This window comes from Chinchilla lanigera, unplaced genomic scaffold, assembly GCF_000276665.1.
Source record: "Chinchilla lanigera isolate Chin_1 unplaced genomic scaffold, ChiLan1.0 scaffold00002, whole genome shotgun sequence".
In the NCBI taxonomy this organism is placed as follows: Eukaryota; Metazoa; Chordata; class Mammalia; order Rodentia; family Chinchillidae; genus Chinchilla; species Chinchilla lanigera.
This window is the reverse complement of record NW_004955403.1, coordinates 56,861,693-56,886,605: the sequence shown is the minus strand read 5'-3', so window position 1 is coordinate 56,886,605 and position 24,913 is coordinate 56,861,693. Positions and strand designations below refer to the sequence as shown.

The following is a 24,913-nucleotide window of genomic DNA, read 5'->3' as shown; positions in this document are numbered from 1 at the left end:
GGAACCAGGAACTTCACTTGAGTGTGACGAGGCTGGAATCCCAGGCAGGCTGGTGCAGAGCTCCTGGCCCAGGGTCAAAGGCCCTGGCCCTCAGCTCACAGCCAGCCACAGAGTGCCCTGTCAGCTGTGCTCCTGAAGTCACATTGCCCAGCAGCAACAACCACCCTGAGTTCATGGCGGCTCCTGCAGGTCCCTAGATCCCAGGATCACACAAACATGGCCAGGCTGGCTGTTCTCTCCCTGTAGCTGCCGTGTCCCAAATACTAGGAAGGTGCACTTGAAGATTCAGAGATAACAACACGCTCCCAGCCCATCTCATTTGAGGTAGAAGGAGCTCTCTCTCCCCCTCTGCTGCTAGTTAGGCTGCTGGGTAAATTTTCTTTTCCCTGTGAAGTGATCTGGTGTCTATGATGCTGTGTTACAAGAAAGAGCAAGGAAAAGCCTCATCCAGCTGAATGGTGGCAGATTTAATGTTGCCAGCTGGCTCGGCTTTCTGCTTCGTACACTCTGGAGCACTGTTCTACCTATCTACCTATCCATCCATTCATCTATCATCTATCTATCCATCCGTTCATCCATCCAAACAACTACCAGCCATTCAACCAACTATCCAGCAATCCATCCATCCATCCATCCATCCTTCCATCCACTCATCCATACATCTAGTCACCATCTATCCATCCATCCACCATACATTCATACATCCATACACTCAGCTATTCATTTATCCACCCATTATCTATCTATCTATCTATCTATCTATCTATCTATCTATTGTCTACCTATCTTTCTATTTCTCCATCATCTATCTGACCAGGTAAATGAGATTACTTTAAATATAAATTTAGGACATGAGAAACAAAAGAACAAGGCCCGAGGGATTTTTAATCTAATGGATGATGACTAACAAGAGACAAAAGAATGTGCAGAACTATCTGGTGAAGAATAAAAAACCCAACAGAAAGGGCTGTAGACACCAGCATCAAGGACCCTGCCACTGGCCAAAGCTGCTTCAAAGCCTAGACTGGCTCGTTAGGACTTAATCTGAACTTAATGATCATGTCCCTCACAGATCTTCAGCTAACTAATCTACAAAAAGCAGAGTGAGTCTGAGTGATTGGGCCGCTGGCAGACTGGGTGTTATTGCTGTGAAGTCAGCCCCACCCTCCTCCTCCCTCAGCCAATTGAGGGGGAGTGCAGTCTTAATCACTACTTTTCTCTAATTGGTTGCTGTGTATTGAGATACATACCTGCCCATATCTATGACACAATAAGACCAATAAAAAGAGCACCAGCTTCCTTCCCCACCACTCTGACTGAGAGACAGCCTGTTCTCAGCCCTCCGAGGTCGTCGATCCAGCTCAAGGTCTCCGCTTCCCAGCTCAGCTCTTCCCCCTACTGCAAGGAACAGACTCTCCTGATTCCACATCTATCACTCTTGCTCCTCTGGGCAATTGCTACAACCTCACTCCTGCAGTGGGGGCGCCCAGCCAGGCTCCCTGTGCTGTGCTGCAGTTACAGAGATGGAGTCCTGAGCACCTCCGGGACTGCCTTGCATCAGGCTCCTGAGTCACGCCCCTGTGGTCACCGCTTCCACTGCTGCTCTGTTTTCTGCTCCCCAAAGGCCCTTGGTCCCTTCTCCTGTTTGCACTCAGCAGCTGCTGTGGGAGCTCCCGGGTTCTACGCTTGCTCTTTCACGGGGTTTGCAGTGCTTGGTTTTTGTCCCGTCCACACTCGAGTCCTGTCTGGGCACCAGGTAGCTCAGGTCTGTGCACACTGAGCTTGCTGCTGTTAGGCCTGACGCCCAGCCAGGCACCCTCTTTCCTACTTCACCTGCTGTTGTACTGTTCTGTTTCTTTTCTCAGTCTTTGTTCAAAGAAAATTCCTCTAAAAATGTTAGTACTGGCTTAGCTATGATATTCTTATTTTCCTCTCTAAAACCTTAGAACATTTTGATTTTTAGTATCCCTGCTTCTTATATGTTATTGATTTCCCTGACTTTAGTTCTCTCTAATCACCTTGAATAGACATTGATGCCATTTGCTTTTGTCAATGTTGTGAATTAAAAACTGAACTACTTTATGAAGTTGGGGGCTAATCTTTTTTATATTTGTATATACTTACCAATTTACTTACTATTTAAAAAAAAAAAAACAAGTCAGACCTTTCATCCTGTTTAGTTTTTCTACTTCCTAAAGTTTGTGTTTTTGAAAATTACTTTTAGGAGGCGTTAGCTTGGGTTACTTACAAACACCCTGTGAACTAGACTGAAGGCTGCCTGTGGTTGAGTCACATGTGTCTGTCTGGGCCTCTGGCTCCTCCACATCATCATCTGCATCGAAACCTATAGCTGTGTCTCCACCTCTCTCTTCTGCCTCCCGAAGTATGAAGAGCCCACTTCGGGTTCCAGCTGAGTATGGGACATCCTGCTGCATTTCCAACCTCAGAAACACCTTGGGATTTTTCTTTCCACATTCCTTGAACCACAGGGCTCTGAAAGTGGAAGCTCAAAGCCAGGAGAGAAGCCATCAGAGGCCTGCAGGGTGGCACCAACTTCTGAGCTCTGTCATCTCTGAATCTCATGTCACTTCTGGAGTCTAGGTCCTCATTTTCTTGCAGGCTCAGCCATACCTTCAGAGGGCCATAGGAAGCATGTCTAGCAGCTTTAATATGTGCCTGCCAGATAACCTTTCTGTACTCACTGCAGTCCTGGGGCCTCAGCCTCGGTCACAGTCCTCTCCCACCCATGTGACCAACTGGCGCGGGATGCTCCCGTCCTCCTATCAGCATCTTCGTCAGCACAAGCGCTGGTGCTCTGAGTAGAAGGACTTCACACAAAATGAGAATTTCCCACAGTTTTCAGGTCAACACTGAACCTATCCATTGAATTTGATTCGGTCTCGCCCAACTCAGTCTGCAGGAGAGTGAGTGTCTGGTCATAGAGGTGGTTCAGGGATGAGAGGCAGAATCAGGGTAACAGGGAAGAGAGGATTGCCATCCTACTCTTCTCAGCAACTGCAGACATCCAGGCACAGCAGAGAAACCCAAGCGCAGGCTCCCAGGGCCAGCACAGTGCAGGAAGATGTGATGGCACAAAACAAACAACGAGAAAGTCCTGAAGGTCTTGCCTGTGAGCTGCACAGTTGTACAAAGTAGAATAGAGACCGTAGCCCTAAATTCCTAGAGTCGCAGCTTGTGCTGGCCAGCCCCCAGGCACACTGTGACCTGGGGCTTTGTCTCTGAGTGACATCCTAGAGAACACAGCCCACCATGCTCCAAGCTTCTGAAAACTCACCAGCAAACCCCACTCTACACTTACAGCCCTGTTCACCTGGCCAAGTTTCACATCCTCAGAGGAAAACACATCCTCTTCTTTGGCAAATAGTTACATGTAGGATTAAGTGTTCACTTCTCAGTGTTAATTTTCTTCTGTAGTTTATATAGTATTAAAATAACTGAAAATATGTACATAGCATAAATTCCTATATAGGAATATTCATAGTAAATACAGCATAATTTTATTATAACAACTAGTACTATTCAGCATTAACATAATTAGTTTTTGGTGGTCCTGGAAATTGAACCCAGGGTCTTCTCATTGAGCCACACCCTCAGACTGTTTTTACTTTTTATTTTGAGACAGGGTCTTGCTACGTTACTAACTTCCTAAGCTGAGAATGAACTGCGGACCCTCTTTCTTCAGCCTCCTGGATGTTGGGGTTATAGGTGGGTGCCAGCATACTCATTTTAGCATTAATATCACCTAAAAATAAAAATTTAGAAGAGGATGTCAAGGAGACCATGCATGAGTCTCACTATAAGTTTTAAAATCAAGGTAAGCATTTATTACTTCTCTCTCCCAAATTGTTATTGCATATTCATCAGGCAAAGAAAAGCTACTCAGTAATGAAGCTTACACAAAGGCATACAGATATCACACAGGAATAAGAATTCCAGCAGGCACGGCAACCTGGGAACATGGTGTTCTGCAGAAGCAGTTTCTGAGAACTGCTAAATTTGGTTAGATAAGAGGTCAGACTCAGCCCCGTTCCTTTCCCTTTGCAAGACCCAGATGCACACTGGGATACAAAGCAGAGCCCTGCCCCAGGCCGAGGAACCTTGTGCATCCCGGTGAGTCCAGTGTGCTCTAAACGTAAGGACTCATCGACCCCCAAGAGCCTCTGGGAACCCTTCCAGAGAACAACCCTCTTCTTACAGTTTTTGTGAGTGGCTGGCGCTATGACCATGCACTCAGCAATGGTAGGGTCCCTCTCTGATCTAGTCTTGAAAGTACCTTTTCAACTTCCAGACCAAGCTCCACCTGGAACATTTGTGAGATTAATCAGTCACACCTCGCTTCACAAACGTATCGAACCAGCCTTTGAAGTTTGTTCTTGTTTGGGCACCACTTGTAGCAAACCAGTCCATGCCATTCCCAGGTCCCTGCCCAGGTGCCACCTGTGGGGAACCAGCCCGCTTCCCAAGTGTCACTTGTAGGGACCTAGTCTTGTTAGTTTGTCACCATGACCCAGCGATGAACAACGATGAAAGACAAATAGAGTCAGTTTAGCCTGTGGGCAGCCAGGAAGCTCTTGCCTCTATTAGTCAGAGGAGCCCTAAGCATCTTGTTTACTCTACTTTGATTCACTCAAAACAGGGTACAAGCAATTAAAGTAACACAAGATTCATCTGCCTTCCAATATCCGTTAGTACACACCGGGTGAACAACCCGATCTCAGCTGTACTGACTTTTCCCTAGAACCAGCAGTGCTATCACCCTTGAGTGCTGCCTTCTCCTTTATGCTCAGAGAGGAGACCAACCAAGCTCCAGTTCTCTTCTGGTCTCCCAAACACGAACTAAATTCTCTTTACTATTCTGGGAGCCAACCAAACTGGAGGAGAACAGAATTAAATTTCCCCATAAGATCAACACTGAACTTAACCAATGAATTTGATTTGGTCTCCTCCAACTCAGTTTGCAGCTAGAATTGTGGACAGAGTCCAGTTCATGAACTGAGGGTAAGAACAATAGCAAGAGTATGTAATTGGAAAGTTTTACATTTCTTAAATTCATGTTATATAATAGAAATACTGAACCTATCTAATTAGCTGGAGTTTCCGCTGATTATATACAATTATGAGTTTGTAGCAAGCTGTTCATATGCACTTGGAGAGGATGTGTATGTTTTCTTTTTACACCCTCAAAGATCTTGCAAGAGTACCAGCAAATCCACTGAAGGCTGACTCACACTGAAATGAACTCTCAATCTTTACAGCCTCCTTTCAGAATCATGAAATAAAAATGAAAGTTCCTAGCCATACCCAGATTGGATTAAAAAAGCAATAAGAAGACTTGAGGGAGGAAAAGCCAGCAATTTTGAACAATGCTGTGGGAAATACAACAGTTGGGTCCTTGCTATAAATTCCATTTTACTTTCCTGTGGTTATGAAGTGTGGACCGAGTTTTCTGGGCAGGCAGTAAGCCTCTTCCGTCCTTGCGAAAGGCAGACCATGACATCAAGGGGTAGAAACTGCCTTTCTCCTGCGGGGTCCTGGCAATTGTGTGGGTCAAGTATGCTCTCATCTCTCTTCTACAGTTGTGGTCTTTCATGTGCTACAACACACTTTTTCTCTTAAATATTTTTGGGCCAAATGGAATTTTGGTGACTCGGAGTCTTTCTAGTTTCTTGCTATAGAGAGACAGAAGTGCACTTTCAGCAGTGTCAGTGTGGCCCCAGCAGGGCAGGGCAGGGCAGCCCTGGTACCCAGGGTACTGTGGATCTCAGCTCCTCACAGGGGCTCCATGAAGCCCAAAGTCCTACAACCCCCCGGCCCCTCCCGTCTGAGGGAAGTCCCCTCCACCTGTTGTCCGCGGAATCCAGAACATCCGGTCAGCCCCAGCAATTTGAGCCATGTCACATGAAAGCCGCAGAACTGACTTTCTGCTGTAACCGTCAGTCATGATAGTAGAGAACTACTGTGCAAGTAGAAGTGGTGATGTTGACAGTCTCTTTCTAGATGGATGAGGTCCTTTAGGACACTGAGGAATGTATACGCATTACTGGGCATTGAACCTAGGACTTTTGCACTGAGAGCCACGTCCTTAACTTTTGTGTAATCTTTTAAATTTTGAAACTAAGCCTTACTAATTTGCTGGGTTCGAGTTTTGTCACCCTCCTGCCTCAGTTCCCTGAGTACTGGGACTGCAGGCCTGTCCCACCATGCCCAGCATGAACATATTTTTTAACTACGTACAAAATTGTATTCTTTTTCTATTTTGCTAAAACAGATATTAAGAATTTAGGCCACAACTGGGAAAATGCATAATGTCCACCCTAGATGTGTTTTATCCATCATTTAAAACTGTATTAGTTGACTGCATTGAGTTCAAAGATGTACTGCTGGCCCTGCAGACCCCGTTCTGCAGGCGCAAGTTGAATCAACCTGCAGCAGAAAGCACTTGGAGCAATAAAATTGTGTCCTTACTGGACACACATGAGTGACTGTCATTATTCTTTTTGCAAGGCAGAGTGGCCACTATGTTTACATACATTTATATTGTAGTAGGTAGGTCATTGAATAATCCAGGCATGGCTCAAAGAACGCAGGAAAATATATCCAGGTTATTCACAAGTAAAATGCCACTTTGTTAAGAGACTTGAGCACCCACAGAATTTGGCAACTGTTGGGGGGGGGGTCCCAGGACCGGTTCCCCAAGGGACAGACTATAAAAGTTATTAAGACATCCCTATAAATTAAAATGTATAACATCAACTTAGTTTAAATATCAAGTGAAAAATGAGATGCCACAGAGGATGCTGGTACCATGGAAAAAGTACCATGTTGGCCGAAACTCTGGTGTCAGAAACTCATTCTGCAGTGTATGTGGGGCCTGGAGAGCTGGCCAGGGCACGGTCGGCCTGGTGAATGGGCTGGCATTTCTTTTGCAGGGTGCAGGTTAGGAGCCAGGGTCACCCCTCGCCCGGGCTCTCTTGCTCTCCAACACATGGGGACACAGGGGCGGAAGACAAAGCCGGGCAGCAGGGTCAGGGTTTGGGGGTGCTGGGGCCGGGTGTGGCTTCCGCAGGCCATGTGTGTGAGGTCCTCCGAGAATAGCCGGGTGGGACCTGGGTCCAAAACAACCTCACTCAGGAAAAGAAACCTTCTCTGAGACCCTGCTGGACACCCCGGGCTGGGGAAGGGTGGGCGCTGGGAGAGGGAAGGGGGCGGTGCTGGCTGTGCCACAGGAGGGCATGGGTGAGTGTGGGTGACAGCTGCTGTCTGCACTGCAGAAGGTCATGTTCTGTCCACTAGGCTGCCAGCTGTGGCTGCTGTGGCCAAGCTGGCTCATGGAGGGGCCCTAGCATGTCAGGCAGAGGCAGAGATCACAGGGATCACTGCAGCAGGTGGCCACAGGGCAGTGATGAGGAGAGGAGAGGAGGCCCCACTTCTTTGTGGTTGAGAGGGACAGGGCGCTCCCCAGGAGACTGCAGGAGGGAAAAGAGGCTTCAGAAAGAACCCAGGGCTTCCGTCCAGCAAGTGCTAGCAAAGGCAGTGAAAGCCTTCAGATCGGTGATGTTCCTGCGCAAGCAGGCAAGGGACAGGTACTGCATACAGGAGCTCGGAGCAAAGCGAGCAGGAGACTGCAGCTGGCAGAAGGTCGGGGTCACTGCCAAGATGCCAGGTCATGAGACCAAGCCCTGTTCTGCAGAGGCTACGACAGGGGCACTAAGTAGAGGGCACACAGCCAGGATCTGCCCTCCAGCGTCAGACAACAAGGAGAGAATCTGCGATTACCTGGAAGCAAAGCTAAATGCACTTAATGTATATCTGCGTATGAATTACGCATGCTAAATGTAAACAATTTTCTGCTCATTAAAGTATGTGCATATATATATTTAATTTCAAAATTCAAAGGGAATTAAAACTATCAGGAAACACTGCAGAAATTATATACTTCTGCATGTAGTTTCATGACAGAGAGCAGCGATTTCATGGTTGTAAAATTCTTGTAAATATTGGCAAATTTGAAGACACACGGTGCTCTTGTCAGCACTACCTCTTTCTGAGAATGATGACCCTTTTCTTTGGTAATAATTTAAATAATACTGAGCCAAGCAAACATCCTCTCTAGCTGACACAATGCCTATTTCCCCAAGGGGCTCTGTGGAAGTTGTTGCTGTCTGTGAGAACAAAAAAAATTAAATAAATAAAAGCACAAGGACTCCCTAGACACGCATGTTAACCTTCACAAAACATGAAATATTTGAACTTGCCAGAAGAAACCCAGGTATGGAAACAGATATGCACAGAGAAATAGTGGCATTGCTATAAAGCAACATGAAACGCCCTTTGAGATCTGTGCCTTCTTTGTAATAACTGAGGCAGAAAATTTTCTTCCCTGATCTTGATATTTAACAAGTACTTAATAGCTATGAAGACATTTCATAAAGCCTACTTATCAAATGTATATTTACATTGCATTTTACAGTTTAAAAAATCTAACTGTACACAGAAATAAATCACTTAGATTTCACACCACAGGAATGTGAACTTCATTACAAGTAAAACCCACTACATGAAAGTGTTTTGTGCTAATTAAATCATGTCTAATATTTAAGAATAGTTACTGACATTACACCTATTAAACTAGGCAATAAATCCCCCACCCAAAATTTTATATTTCAACGTAGATGACCCTTAATTTTGTGGTAACCAGTTCTCTGTGTTTTCTTTCACTTGATCATTTTACATAATTGGAGGCCAGTTCCTCTGTTTATGTATTGTATTATCAGATCTTTATCTCAGTTTAACTCAGACTTATAATAATTATTGGAAAGAGAAAATTACTGATACAAATGTCCACTTTAGGCAAAATTTATGTCATTATTTTTTTTTCTGCAAATATTTTGATTTTTTTAAACAATGAAATTAGTGAGAGATCTGTACTCTGTAATCCTTCAAACTGGACCATGCAAAACATAGCTATGACAGATCAGTAGTATGCACAATAGAACCTGAACTTGTACGTTAATTAAGTTCCTAATGCTGCTTGGTGAACTAAACTAACTTCCCTTTTATAAAGCCATCGTGAGTGCTGTGAGGTAGTACACTAATTAGCAATTGGGCTCCATCATGGAGAAAATGAGCACCTATGGGGGCGACAGAGGATCCAGGTTAGCTAGGTTTGGAACTAGCATACTGTTTAAACTTTTTACAAGAGCTCTTTATATCTGACACAAATGCTAATAGTGAACTCCAAAAGTACCATAAACTTACATCTTTTGCATCTTCATGAAAGTAAAGCATTATTCATTCAGTTATTTAGGTTTTGGCTTCTTTATAATAAACACAATCAAAACTAAATTTAAATTGTCAACTCTCACTCTCCAGAGACTCTTTCCTGGGCTGGGGATTTAGCTCAGCGGCACAGCACTTGCCTGGCAAGCACAAGGTCTTGAGTTCAATTCCTGGTACTGGAAGAAAAACAAAAACAAAACAAAACAGAGACTCTTTCCTGTATATGCACATTCGCAATCAGGATTAAAGTGGTCCTCAGCCTTCCAGTAGGTATGATCAACAGGGTTCTGTCTCCTGATGTACAGCAGGCTGAGATGAGGATAGAGTTACAGATTTTCTTTTTTTTTTGTTTTCTTTCCGGGATTGGGAACCGAACTGATGGTTTTGTGCTTGCCAGGCAGGTGCTGTGCTGCTGAGCTAGATCCCCAGCTCCAGCGTTACAGATTTTCCGTGACACATTCTGCAGATTCGCCTTCTTCTGACAACTACCCTGCGCCCCTGGTCACAGGTGCGAGTCAAGCGCTGGCCGGGCCTCCTGCTGTCAGCGCTTGTGCGAAAGCAGTTCAGGGTCTGCTGCCCCACGGTCTTCCAGGTCTAATTTCTTTGTTTGAAATGAGTGGTGAGAAGCAGGAGGCCAAAAAGAGGCAAGAATCTAACTGGAGCTCTGCAGATGAAACCGTTTCTCACAGAACATTCCCCTGACTTGGTCTAGCTCTGTGACAGGATAAATAACAACCCATTCCTTGTATTTAGAGAAAATTTATAAATCAAAGTGCTTTTGTCGTCTTTGGCTTTGAAGGGAGGCCTCCTCAAAGCCGTGGGGTGGTGCGAAGAGTATTGTGTCCTAAATGAACCTAATTAGGAAATGGATGCTAATAGCGCCCAGGTGCACCATAGAGGCTGCATAGCTGGTAAGAAAGGAGCTGACCCAGCCAGGAATCAGGGCTGTGCTCGGCCCTTGTGACGATTGCATAGGTGTTAGCTGTAGGTGTGTGTGTGTGTGTGTTTATGTGTGTGTGTGGGTGCGTGTGTGTGTGTGTGTGTGTGTGTGTGTGTGTGTATGTATGAAACCTCTGGCTGATGCAGTTCTTAACAGCTCAAAGGAGTTTTATCATGGTTATAATCAATACACACACACACACAACTATTATCTTTATAACCAGAAATGGGATTGCTAACATCTGGATAATTAATATTCTCTTTAATAATGCTAAATGTTGCCAGTTACTCAGATCTGTACTTAAAATGCTTTGTACTTATTTCAAAGTGAATGTGAGTTATTTGAGGAAAACCCAGAAATGTCACTTTACAGTGCGTCTGGACACACATTCACTATGTAGGTATCTTTGTCTTTGGAGCCACTCTAAGGACCATGAATATTGGAGCAGATATAAAACAAATCACTGAATAAGTGCAGCCTCACTAGAACCAGCAACTAAATTATGAGAAATGCGCACACATACACAAGAAATGAAAAGTAGGAGCAGAGCACATCTAGGCGTCAAATGCAAGGAGATGGTAAACGCAGTTATGGGGCACAGGGCCTGTGACCTGGGCCCCCAGGGGGCCAGGAACAGCCTCAACATACAGAACTCAGTTGCAGGGTCATTGTCTGTAGGGGAGGGTGCGTGAGACTCCTATTAAAGGAGCTCCTGTTAGGAACCTGGAAAGGGCACCACACCTTGTTAAATCCACTGGGCCACACTTGGGGACATCAGGGCATTGTTGGTGGCTCAACTTGGGATTTTCCCAGGGATCCCTGTGCACTTTCTCGTACCATTCTACTTATTCTGAGTGACGTGCTTCAAACAGTGCTGTAACCCCACCTGCTGGGTGTGGGAATGTTTCTTTCTTTTATGAACAACATCGCACACCTCTGCCTACCTACTGTTGTGCTGATTTAGGGTCGGAAATTGTGTGGGTTTTGTGTCTGAAATTTGTAAGGACTTCCATGTCCCGGGTCTTGAGGGAAGAATGGACAAGAAGGAACCACTTCTGAGGCCAGCAAGCTTGGGACAGGAGCAGGAGTTCTCTCCTGAGTGATGGGAACGGGTGACAGCCGTGAGCGTTCTTACCGACGCAGCTACCAGCCCTCTGGGTAGTCAGCGCTAGGATTCTTCTTCAAGAACCGGAGCAGTGCCATTTTACACACCTCACTGCTCTCTTTTCATTGGGTATTAATTTTGCTAATGTTACATAGAAAGAAAACTAGCTTAAATCAACATCCCAGCAAAAAAAGATCCCTCGAGACCAGCCTGGGCTACAGAGTGAGCTCAAGGCTAGGCTGAACTGTACAGTGAGACCTTGTCTCAAAAAAAAAAAAAAAAAAAAAAAAAAAAGAAGATCCTACAACTTCCACTAAACCAGGGTCTTAGCCTCAACTCATTTCAACATGCGTTTTTGGTGTCTCTGTCCTGGGCAGGTGACCAGGGATCACAGATGAATAAACTTGCTTAAGACTAGGGTTGTTCGTAAACTATGATGTATGATTGAAAAATGCAGAGAATTTTTAATTCAAAATACAATCGATCACAATAAAGGACACATTGCCGTCCATCCCCTCAAAATGCTCCTGCTGGACTTGAACACACGCATTCCATCATTCTCGCCACTTTCTGCAGCGCTTCTGGAGCCTTCATCCCCGAGGGTCCTCAGCTGCACTGTGTTGACTGCCCTCAGTGCTCTGAACTGATTCAGAATGTTGACCTTGCGTGGCCATTTCAGCTTTGGGGAAGAGCCAGAAGTCACGCAGTGCCGGATCCCGTCAACAAGGCGGACGAGGACACATCGCAACATTTTCACCAGCCTGCCTTTGCAGTGGAAGGTGCTTGTCAGGCAGCAGCATTCCCTGCATGTGATCACACAGCGTAAAGACTCTCAGGGAAGAGAGCTCCAGAGGGGCCTCAGAAAGCTGCAGGAATGATGGGAGAAGTGTGTTTGAAGGGAGGGGGGTAGCGTGTGAATTAAGGCAGTATGTCTTTTGCAATGATGAAATTTTTAACATTCACTCTATATTCTGATCACAACACACGCTGTGTAAGTGGTCAGTGTGAACACGCGTGGTTATTCTCCACCTGTCCCCAGAAGGCCCTGGGGAGGAGGTGGCAGGAGGGACCTGGCCGGGCACACTCAGACACTCAAGCAGTCCGTGCCAAGTCGCTTGTTCTCTCCTATAAATGCTTCCACCCGATTCAGTAACTGCTCTCTCCTTCTAAATAACAAATGATTCTTTTAAGTTAAAGTGCATCTATTGAATTACCTTAATAAAGTAAATGCAAGACATGTCCTGTAGCCACTAAGTCACCTCTGCTGTGCATGGAGAAATCAGTCCTGAGACTGAGAATGCAGAATGGTGTACGCCTCATCCCCTGGGAGAAAACCCGGGGCAAGGTGGCCAGTCCAGGCCTGGTGTGGGGGGTGGGGGAAGCTGACTCCACCCAAAGATGAAGCTTGCCTTACAGGGCTGACCACTACTTCCTTGTGTCTCACCCGTGATTAAATGGTAATTAAGCTTTGATGAAAAGTGTTCACTGACTGCACCAATATCACTGCAGCTGTCGGATGGGGTCCCCAGGGCATGCTGGGCAGGGGCAAAGGTCTGTCACTCCGAGGCCTGATGGCCCTCGCGCCTGCAGCCCTTCCCCAGGGAGGGGCGCCTCGCAGTAACATGGACATGGGCATGTGCAGGGAGCAGGGCGTGAGCTGTGTAGGCCGCACTGGCTGTGACCAGGGACACACACAGATCCAGGGACCGGCAGCCACCACCCCATCTGCTCCAGAAAGAGTGCTCCTGTCCCAGCAGGATGTAGAGCAGGGAGAGAAGGACCATTCTTAATGAAATCAGAAGGTTTGTAGGTGACAGCTGCAGCTATGCTCATTTAAGAAATGAGGCTAAGCTTTGTAACATGAAAAGGCCCTGCCTGGTTTCCAACTGGTATCAAAATATGAACCTCTCAGGACGAAAACAAATGCACAAAGATCCAATCACATTTTCTCCCCTTGCCGCCCGGGGCATGGGCCGGGGAGCCCACGGTGAGGCCCGGCAGTCTGCCTGCGCAGGGCGGACCTCCCCGCCGTCCTCGGCCTGAGCCCGAGAGGTGCTTTTCTGCCCAGTGCCACGAGCGAGGAGGTGACAGTGCTCCCAACCTGCCTCACCCGTTCCCACTGCCCGCCTGGGCCAGCAGCCACGCGCTGTCGGATGTCCACCCCCTGGCGTGTGTTTCTGTCACACACTGTTTTCCCTTCCTTCCCTGGCTGTTTAACGAGCTTTTCCCTGCCAGGATTCCTCATGGGATCCTCCTGGCTCTTTGGCTCACGGGGCTCTGATACATCTCTGGAAGAGCCGGGGATCTTTCCTGACACCCAGACCGCCAGAGCGATGGAGGCAGTGCAAGGCCGGCCCTGCTCTCGGAGGAGCGGGCTGGAACCTAAACTTCCTAAGCTGCTGTCCAGCTCCGGCTTTTTGTAGCCAAAATTTTTGTATCTTGATTCCCCACAAAGGCTTCTAAGTAATCTCACAGAAGCTCATTCATTAAAAGCCTGAGAACCAACCAAAATTTTCACCGTGAAAATGGTATTTCCCACATCCAGACCCGAGGTGGGGCTCCGGCGTGGGAAGCCTGGCAGAGAGGGCATCATGTACAGGAGTCACCTCCAGCCTAGGGAACTGCCAGCCGGCAGCCACCCTTCCCAACAATCCTGAGGCCTCCACATGCTTCAGAGTGGTACCCCAAGAAACCGAGTCCCAGAAAACATGCACGTGTCCTTTCCATAGAGACTTTTGCGGGTGTATTCCTGTTTACCACATCCTAAACCACAGTGTCTTAATTAATCAAGCACATGCAGAGTGGAAAAGTATCTGATATTTAGATAATTATACTAAAGGGTTTTGCTTTCTTAAAAACTAAATTAGGAAGATGTCCTTTGAGAGAATCATGAAGGAATATAGGAAAAAAAGTGATTTGGGAGTTTCTGTAAGTATTTTTAGAAGGAAAGATACAAAAAGACAAGAAGCAAAGCGAAGCATGACCTTACTTCCTCCAGCCCTTCCACAGCTGAAAAGAAAACCCAGATCCACCAGCAAGCAGCACAGGGAGCTTGGCAGCAGCTTCATCTGGAGTTGCCAGCCCTCGGGAATATCTGGGCTGCCCTTCATGGAGCGAACAGGTAAATACACTGTGGACTGCCTGGTCAGTGGGATGACGTTAGCCTGAGCTAAGAAGAAATGAATCTTCAAGCTGTGAAAAGCCTTGGAGGAAACGCTAACAAACATTGTAATTTCAAGGGGCCATCAGAACTCTCTATGACTTCTGTTCCTTTGCTGTTAACTTAAAACCAATGTAGAAAAATAAAATGTCATAGAAGGTGATGGCACATGAGTGTAGGCCCAGCTACGTAGGAGGCTGAGGCAGGAGGACTGCAAGTTCAAGCGCAGGCTGGGCAGCTTAATAAATCCCTGTCTCAAAAAGTTAAATTACAAAATTCCTTGGGCTATAGTTTGGGGAGGAGCATCTGCCTAGCATACACAGGGCCCTGAATTCAATCCTTATGCCACAACAGTTAGTCAGATGATGGATAATAGATAGATAGATAGATGATAGATAGATAGACAAAATATATTTAAATTTTACACAGCTAGTAATGTACAGAAGAGAAGAGGAGGAAAGTGCCCATTATTAACTTATTACCTTAACAATAAATAGTTTTGTTTACCAAGTGAGGCCCCTGAGTCCGTAACCACCATGTACGGGTAATTCCACATCACAGCACAAAGCAGAAGGGACGTCACCCAGATGTGCAGACCTCCCCCCAGGCAGGTGGCTGGAGCAAGCTTCCTGCCATAGGTTTGCCACAGACCCATGAAGCCTTGCACACCGGTGTGATTCCGTGGGTGCGTGGTAGTTAAGTGCTGCCCTAGCCTCAGTGGAACCAGAGGTTCGGTGCCCTGTGGTCTGTAACCTCACTTTTATTTGCAACCTTTTAAAGCTTTAAATTGACATTTTCCTTCTGTAAATCCTAACTGTGGTCACCAGGGAGCTGCTGGGACACACGCTGAGCCCGAATATGTTCACGTCAGATCCCACTTGCTTTGTGATGGTAGCTGACCCTGTGTGCTGCCAGGTTCTGCAGCACCTCTGCCTGGTGCTCCTCGCAGGGTACTATCAGCTTCATCTGCCATGAAATAGCTCCACTTTGTCCTTCTCAGGAAATCACTCACTAAATGCGCCAAACAGCCAAGACGGGAAGTATCTTAAGGAGACAACAGTTCAGGTGTGCCGCTGTGACTGCCCAGTAATAACTCTGCAGAGGTTGTTCTCTCACACTACCTTCCTGAAGCCTTAGCTCAGGAGGAATTGCAGGTCACTCCTAAACTGAGGTTGAGGACACAGAATCAAAGCATGTCCCATCAGCTTCACACAGACTCTGCGGGAGTTAGGGGACCGGGAGTAGCTGCCAGGATAGGGGGACCCCAAATGTGAACTGTACATGCACTCAAGGACCCACATCTGTCTTCCACACAGGTTTGGTCATGTGCAGATTGGAACCTTCAGAGTAATGTGTTTTCCCACATAATGAAAAGATGCAGTGCCTGTCCCTACAGAACTTCCCAAGCCACACTGCTCTCTTGATACTAACGGGGCCAAGACACGCTGCCCCAAAATACGGCCCTTTGCATTTGAGCCGAGACCCTTACTCCTCCAGCCTCATCTCCAGAGCCACCCACATAGGAACTCTGATCTTCCACGGAGGCGGGTCGCAAGACCCTCACCCCAGAGCACCCCACAGCCAGAGGAAAGGACACGGACCCAGAGGAGTCTGCACAGCGGGCTTGCTGCACCCCAGCTTACCCCCTGGGTCACACCCTTCCTCTCCAGTTGGGTTCCCTGCGAGCACTTCCTGTCTCCCGCAGCCCCCATCTGTGGAGGCTCCTATGTCTGCCTCTCTCTTGCTAATCTGCCTTTTGTTACAGCTCTGCAACCAAGAGTCCCCCAACAGAAGAGCAAAGAAATCTCTTCTTTCCTATGAACTGCACCTTCCAAAATGCAAAGTGAGCCCCACGCACTGCTTAAAGGGAGGCCTGGGATCGTCCTCTGCTCCGGGCAGAGGACAGGGGCCGCACAGGCAGACGCTGCACCTACTCGAATACTGGATGGAGAAGCCCGACTTGCTGATGAAGAAGTCGCTGTCAAACTGCAGCGTGAGCGAGTTGAAGGTGCTGTGGATGTCCTCCGGCAGCGCCGAGCCGCTCCACTCCTTCAGGAGGATGTCGCTGTCCACGGGGCCGTCCCACACCTTGAGGATGTCATGTGCCAGCTCCGTGTCAAAAACAATGAAATGCAGGCTGCGGAGAGAGAGCACAGCTGGTGTGTTTGCCTGACTCCGGCCCTGAGCTTTGACGCTCCCAGCCACCTTCACTGTGACAGAGCCAAGCCCCCCAAATAAACAAATACGTGAGCCCAGGCATGTGTGCCAGTGGAGAAGGAGGGAGCCGAGGCACAGGCTTCGACCCCTGCGCGCAGTTACACTGGAGACAGCACGGGCAGAGCCGGTTGAGCTACCCGGGCGAGAATCGCACTCCTGTGCAGGGAGACAGCTCTGCCTCGGCCAGGACCACTGGGCGTTTTTCTAATTCAAGCAAGGGCACCCAGTGCTCCTTCCAGCCAGCCTCAGGGCTGCTCTTCCGAGGCCCAGGAGCGGGTGGCAAGCACAGCAGGAGGAAGACGCCCCAGTGACCTGTGCACACCCGGTAGCTCCCCAGGGCCCAGGCTGGCTCTGGCCTTTGTTTTCCTGCTTTAGCCCCAGGAAACCCATATTGTTGGAAGTTCCAACACAGAGGCCGAGGGTCAGGTACAAATTCCCTTCCTCAGGAGGCTCACAGGGTGGGGAACGGTGAGCTGTGGCCTGACCTGGGGACCCAGATGCCAGGGCAACACTCAGGCCAGCAGAACCCACTTGTCTTGCGCCCCGCACCCAGGGCCTGTAGTTTTCCCTGCTCATTGCGCATGGACTGTAAGGGAAATAAAATCATAACACACGACGCACAGACCAATGGCTACTTGACTACTTCATATCGTGCATACAGCACATGCAGCTATGTCCAGCTGTCCTGTTCTGCACACAGCGTGAAATACGCAAGTGCTCTTTAAACATCCTATCATCTATCTATCATCTGTTATCTATCTACATCTATCTCTATCCTTTTTTTGAGACAGTGTCTTGCTCTGTAGTTCAGGCTGGCTTTAAACTCAGTATGTAGCCCAGGCTGACTTCAAACCTGTGATGATCCTCCTGCCTCAGCCTCCTGAGTGCAAAGATTGTGGATGTGCACCACCACGCATAACTAAAACATTCAATATTAAACACTGCCTAGATACAGAGAGAGGTGCAGAAACAGTAGACACTTATGTTCCATCACTGCCAATGTATTCACATCTATTGGCTCTAAGTATTTTAAGTGAAATCTTATGGACACACCTCTACTGTCCCTGCCTCCACAGGCTTGCACTCGTTCCCACACCTGCAATGTGCAGTTCCATTTAAACTCAATTTTTCAGGGCTGGGGATTTAGCTCAGCGGCAAAAGCGCCTGCCTGGCAAGTGCAAGGTCGTGAGTTCGGTTCCCGGTACCAGAGAAAAACCAAAAAAAAAAAACAAAACAAAAACAATAAACTCGATTTTTCATATGTGTAAGTGTGAACAGTGCAGTGTGTCCCTGTGTGAGTAACAGAGAACATGCCACAAGTATCCTTTGGGCACGTGTGTGCTCGGATCACGTTCAGTGTGCTTTTATAGTGAGCACAGTGCGCGTCCTCCGTGCTGAGTAACGTAGGGTTAGTTCACACAGAGTTAAAAGCATGGGCCATGTCCTCTGCTAAAGCACAGTTCGGGTCGTTTTTCCTGAGGCTGTGGTGCTGCAGTGGGCATCCTGGAACACTGACCGAGGGTCTCTCTAGGTCCCTCTAGGTGGCAAGAAGGAAAATCAAGTCTCTCTCTCCTGCCTGTAACTACCTGTTGCTTCACAACAACACATAAGCGGTGTGTGAGCAAAATTCCGACGGGTGTGGAACAGCCTGCCTTCCTGCAGCGCCTGCTGAGGCAGAGCGCGAACACAAGTGAAGCAGACTAGCAGAGAACACGCCCTTAGCAGGTGGACGGCACAGCTCACAGAAAAGGAAATGCAGTGTAAGATGGGCACTGGGGCTTCGAAGACAGGGTGGCAGGGAGACAGAGGTGTCTGGGCAGAGCTTGCGAAGGTAAGGCTGCTTGCTATTGTCCCCATGAGGGGTAAGGACAGGGTAAGCTGGGTAGTACCTTGAGGGAGGGCCTTCGGCATTAGGGGACATCCAGGAACCAAGGGCAGCCAGGAAGGAAATGAATGGCTGAGATCAGAAAGAGACAGGTGCTGGGGGTGCAGAGGGAGGGCTAAGACAAGTGGGCCTTACGTGGGTTCTGCTAGCATCTCAGGTCTCATGCTGAGGGATGCAGCGGGGCACTACTCTCGCTCTGTGACAGTAGCCTAAAGGACTGTGTGCTCTCCGTGGGGTCCTGCACAGGCTACAGGACAGCCTCATGCTGCCCAGCCCAGCTCCGCAGCGCGGTGCGCAGGCCTCAGGCTGGGGTGCTCCTGGGAAGCAGAGAGGACGGCGCGAGGCAGAGAGAGAGAATGAGGCCAGGTCACCGTGGGCGCTGCTGGAGAAGCCAGGAGGGCGAGTTGCCCCGAATCCAGCCGAGGAAGGGGCAGGAGGGACATACAGGGGGCCGCGGGAACCGGGCAGTGGGCTTGAAACCCGCACAGGCTGCAGCAGAGCCAGCACACAGGCCACTGCGACTGGAGGTGGGTCCAGAGTTGGCCATGTGGGCACCTGTGTGTCCAGCAGAGCAAGGCTTCCTGAGCTTGACAGGAGTAGCAGAGGATGTGCGGGACCAGGGCCTGTGCCTGGTCACCGACTTTGTGTGTGTCCATTTCCAGGAAGTCCTTTGTGCACTCATCCTTTAGTTATCAATTACATAGTGTGTTTCATATTCTTGCTAAATGATTTACCATTTCAAGAGAATACTCCGCTACTTATCACACTAGGAATGTTTTGTATTCTCTTATGTTTTTGATCATCATAAATATTATCAAATTCTATTGAATTATTATTCTACACCTATTTAAGTGAACACATTTTTTTCTTAATATGCAAATTGGATGAACTGTAAATCTCAGTTCTTACTCTTTTCCTCCTGTGCTATATTTGTACTTTGATAACAAGTTCATTTCAGTAAAAGTATTGCACAGTTTTTTCTTCTTTCTGGAAGATTTTTCCTAGTATATTAGTAAAAGATATCTATTATCTTGATTATTTCTGAAAATGATTTCTATTGTATCAGTATATCTCTGTTTCTCTTCCAATTAGTAATCATTTGGGCCTCCTGTATTTGATTTTAATAAATCCTGTCAGTTACTTGTGTATATAATGGAGCTTCTTCAAGACACCCTTTCTGGATTTGTTAATTGAATTTTAAAAAATTAATTTCTACCTGCAATTGTTTTTCCTCTTTGGTTCCCTTATTTTGTTCTGATGCTATTTTTCAAACTTTTATTATCTGACTTTTTAGCAATAGTTTTTCAAAGTATCGTAGTGTAAGATGAAATACAAAATCTGTGTTATTATTAATTCTAGAAGTTAAAGTGAGATAGGCAACTGGCACTCATCGTAGTCATCATTGTGGAATTATTCATTTATTATTTATTATTATTATTTATTTCATGCTGTGTGCACACAGTGCCTTGCTCAGACTAAGACAACGGAGAAGACAGAAGGAAATTTCTGTGTGGCAAAGCCTTTCAAAGTAACGTGAAGTGGTTTCCCAGAAAATGTGAATTATCAAAATCGACTCAAGAAGGTCAATATAGATAAATGTATCAAAATATTTTAAAGTCCGTGGTAAGCTTAAGAAGAATAAAGGCTCCAAACCAAAAATTACATATCTGTAAATATTAATATGTAGAAAAGTGTTCATTGAAATAAATAATAAACATTGTGTCTCTCAGGCTGGTGACGGACAATGAAGTTTACTATACAACATGGCAAACAGTATTAGTCCGGAGTGGTTACCAGCACAAAGAGATATGACGAGAAAGCCGTAAGATTTGAAAAAATGAAGTAAGACCCTTATTTACAGATAACATTACATGTAAATAAAACTGCCTCCAAGTCCTGGGTGTTGTTTTGATATTTCTGTTTGTAGTAGCACAGTCTCACTGCAGTGCAGTGGAGAAAACATTGACTTCAACAAATACTGAGATTTTGTGATAGAAAAAAGATGGGAGGTTAAATATGCATAAAAGGAAATTTAAAATAATATTTTTATAACTTTGGGAATTCCAAGTCTTTTCATCTAAATAGAAAAGCCCTAATAAAAACACTGAACAAAATATGTAACAGAGCAAAATTTAAATGCAGGTAAGAAGCTGAATGATCACAAATAGAAATGAATAAAAATAATCCAATACATTGGAATGCAATATTTGTGTTTAACAAAAGAAATTATCATGAGATTGAAAACAATACTATAGAACAGAGAATATAATATGTAAAATAAGTAATCAAAAAGAGATAACATTCAGGAAATTTAAACATCATATATAAGCTAACAAGAAAAAGGCATTCTAGAACAAAGAAAAAAGTAAAGGGCAGAGACTTGAACTGCCATTGCACCAAAGAAGGTGGCTATTCAGCCTGTGAGAAGTGCTGACCTTGGCTAGCCATCAGGGAAATCGGAAGAAAACCGACCGCGCACCTGGAAGGTGGCTACAGCGAGACAGAAGGTCAGTGCAGAGCGTGGTTGGGAAGATGGAGAACCTGGGAATCCCAAAATGGGAACAGAGGCAGAAGCAACCACATTAGGAGACTGCAATGGGACCTCCGAAGGCCAGGAGTGTCGCTCACCACCCCCATCTCCCACCCCAGGGCACACCGAAGAGGAACACTGACGCGCCTCCAGCAGAGGACAGGTACGGCACCTCCAACGCGCACCCCTGCAGTCACCCAAGCTGGGTCAAAGCCATCCCCTGCTCATCAACCGTGGGTGTGGACAATTAAATAGCAGAGTATTCCCGACGCAATGAAATATCCACATATATCCAGGGGTGAGGGCTCAGGAAGTCACAGAAGCCACAAAGAAAACCACTCCACGTAACTCTACTTTTATGACACTCAAATTTAGCAAAACCCTTCTGAAGTCAGAACTGTGATGATGTGGAGGAGGAGGAAGGGTGTGAACAGAGATCAGGGCCCATCCGCTTCTTTCCGAGCCTGGGTGCTGGAGATGCAAGGTGCTCTGTCTGCACCAGCCACACACTTGCGATGTGTGCACCATGTGTGCTAGGCGTCAGTGGGAGTGTACACAGATGCACAAACGTGCCCTGCTATGTGTGTTTCCCCACCTTGGAAAATGTGCTGTAAGTCCAGCTGGAAATACGGTGAAGCAATATTCATTTCTTACTTGAGTAAAAAACCACTGAAAATCAAAGTGGCAAACACTGTAGGACTGTGTCGGAGAGATTAAAACACACCTTTAAGAAGGATGGTCCCATCCCTAAGGACCTCGCAGTTGCATGCGATACTGGAAATGCACACAGCAGGGTGCTCAGTGCCACCAGGTTCACAGCGGGACAGACAGGCACCAGAGCAGTGGCACAAGGCCTGACTCTGACCCCTGGGGCAGGGAGGCCCCTGTCAGCCTCTGAGAAGTAAGGAAGGGGCTTCAAGTAAAGGCAAAGGCAGGAATTCAGTGAAGAAAAAAGTGCAAAGTAAGAAGTCGCCAAACAATACAGTCAAGTGTTAAAAAAATTCACAATGAAAAGGTTATAAACAAATACAACTAATTGAACATTTTAAAGTTTTGTTTTCCCCCACCAGATGGGAACAGGTTAGCATGACCTTATTTATCTGAGGGAGGATGAAGGGATGTTGGTTCTTTTGATATTCTAGCTGCAGCCACAAATACTCCTCTCAGAGCACATTGGTAGTGAGTATAAAACTCAAATCCACCGCAGCCCAGCTGGAAACTGACCCTACAAAGTGCTGCTGAGGAGTCAGGTGGGTGGTTGCACTCCTCATAACGGGAAATCGAAACCCAAACGTCCCAAGGATGACGTTTAAAGAAAGTGTGGTACAGTCAGGCAACGGAATCCTGTTGATGGCTGAATAGAACGAGGCAGGTTGCAAGTAAGGACAAGGGCATTTGATCATTTATTAACTCAAAGAAACTTCAGTGTATTATTTTTATAAAAAAACTTGAACATATGATTCAAATTTTATACACCTGCCTTTGACTACAAAAATTAGAAAAATACACACCACATTTTCAATGTAGTTATCTTTGGGTCCTAGGATTACAGAACACTTGTTTTAGGTTTTTCATTTTTCTATATCTGATCATTTCAGAATATGGGAAAGGTCACCTCCCAAGCCATGCCAGAGAGTTTGAATTTACTTTGCATTTGATGAGCAGTCAAAATAGTTTAAGTGGTCAACTGGAATGAGCAGATTTGTCCTATAGAAGTGTTTACCATGAGACAAATGAAAATGTTTATACATTTGTTTTTTTTTTTTTTTTTGAAGTACCAGGGATCGAACTCAGAACCTTGCGCTTGCCAGGCAGGCACTTATGCCACTGAGCTATAGCCCCAGCCCTGTTTTGTGTTGTTTTGATTTGTCTTCATTGTTGTTTGGTTAGTTTTTTAAATTTTTAAAATAAAAGAAAGAAAAGGGGCAATGTGAGGCGGGTTGACTCCTGGCTGGGCCGAACCAGTCTGCACATCCACAGCCTGTGCCCTGTGTGCTCCGTGCACCGTGCGTAGGCTGGGCACAGGGGCTGGGCGTCAGCACCCAGCAGGGGAGCCAGATGACGGCCATTCTCCTTTTCCTTCTGTTTGCTGCTGGGGTCTCTAAGATTCATCAAAAATAGGATCAAACTTTCTCTAACTGCTAAATCAAACCCTAGCACTGAGGAGAAACAACCAGCCACTGACAGACCGAGGGAGCTACTTTCTTCAAAGGTCTGCTCAAGGGGTAGTTGTGAGAACCTTGACGAATTATTGACATGCCATTAATGTTCTTAACACTGTGTTGGCTTATTAAAGCAAGTTCTCTTCAACTATATCACCTAAGGCAGTTTCCAGTGGACAGCTAGGAACGGAAGCACATTTGATGTGTGTTTTATAGACTTGCAGAACAGCAGTTAAAACCAAGGAGTGGTACACTCTGGTGATTGTGTAGCTCACAGCTCTAAAACTGCTTGCTGTGGTGTCTATACTTCTGTTACCTTCATCCCACAAATCAGAGCAGTGCTCAGGTGAAATACACTGAGCATCATAGGGAATGTTCACACAAAACCTTAACTGGGCTGACTTTATTGTAATGTTCTTTATTAGGCTTTTAATTAACTTTGGCCCACGTGACTGCTTTAGAGCACTGTATTAAAATGACAAAGCTTCTCCACCCAAGTATTCCACACCAGACCCTGCTCCAAGCCTTGAGGAATTCCAAGGCGACCTTGGAACAGTTGTCCAGAAACCTGAAGCTGGACCTGCACACTCTCTGAGCCTTGTTTCTTCTTGAAAATGGAAAACATGTAAGATTTAAGTCTTACTATCAATAAGCAGTGCTGAATTCAACTTACACTAGGACATTTTAACACTTACAAATAATCCTGGTCCGGTGTTAGCACTAGTGATGCTCCCTTCATGGTCCGGCAGAGTGTAGGAGATTTTGTCTACGTTACCAAGATAATAGCTAAGATTCTGTGAAGTAGCAGGGCTCATGTTTATATAAACACACTTTTAAGTTTAGAATTATGTATGTATACTTTTAATTATTTTATTTTCCAAACCCCTGTACTAAAATTGTTTATATTGTATTATTGAAGAATGACTCAGTCACCAGGATACATGGAAATAAATAATTAGCTTGGTTAATTCAATACAAATACTGATAGTTTTTGCCAAACTTCCTTGGTAGGAAGGAGTTCCTGCCTTAAACTAAAGAGAGAAGCTCAGAAATCTGATAGTGTCGGCTCTCATCCGCAGAGGGTGTGGATGAGCAGAAAGTTTTTCCAGAATACAGTACCGCGCAAAGTGCAAGGAACAATTTTCAACAGTGCTTACAGCTATGCTAGAAAAGGTGTGCATTTATTGTTACTTCTCATAGTTCCTTATTAATTCCCTTCCTCTTTTGGAATTTCAATGTTAATGAAGCTCTAGATGTGCCCGGAACAAGAGAGTTCTTTACTTACCTGGTTTGCTTTTAGGGAGACACAGTGCTTGTTCTAATGCTAGGAAAGGAACCGTGAGGGAAATGGTGAGAAGCCCAGTTGGAATCCTCCGGAAGGAAGACAGGCTGTTCACAGGAAGTGATCCCAGACTCACTTCAGCACATTGCGAAATGGCCATGCTCTCCTCTGGGCATCAGCAAATGTAGCAAACAGAAATTCTTGAATTTGTCTTTTCTTGCTGCTCTGAACTTTCTACCATCACTCGCTTTCTCAGTGAGGGAAGAGGAAAGATAGGCTCCAGCTGCCCCAGGCTGAGGAGTCACCAGAGCCCAGCCCAGTTCACCCAGGCT

General features: G+C 46.3%; 1 protein-coding gene across 1 annotated transcript in view; it reads right to left on the bottom strand.

Annotated features, from left to right (window-relative positions):
- The window catches only part of Csmd1 (CUB and Sushi multiple domains 1), a 1,292,092-nt gene that overhangs the window by 215,381 nt on the left and 1,051,798 nt on the right, over window positions 1-24,913 (bottom strand). Inside the window, exon 26 of the mRNA XM_005373917.1 lies at window positions 16,440-16,642. Coding sequence (XP_005373974.1) covers window positions 16,440-16,642 — 203 coding nt within the window. The remainder of the gene's footprint in view (window positions 1-16,439; window positions 16,643-24,913) is intronic.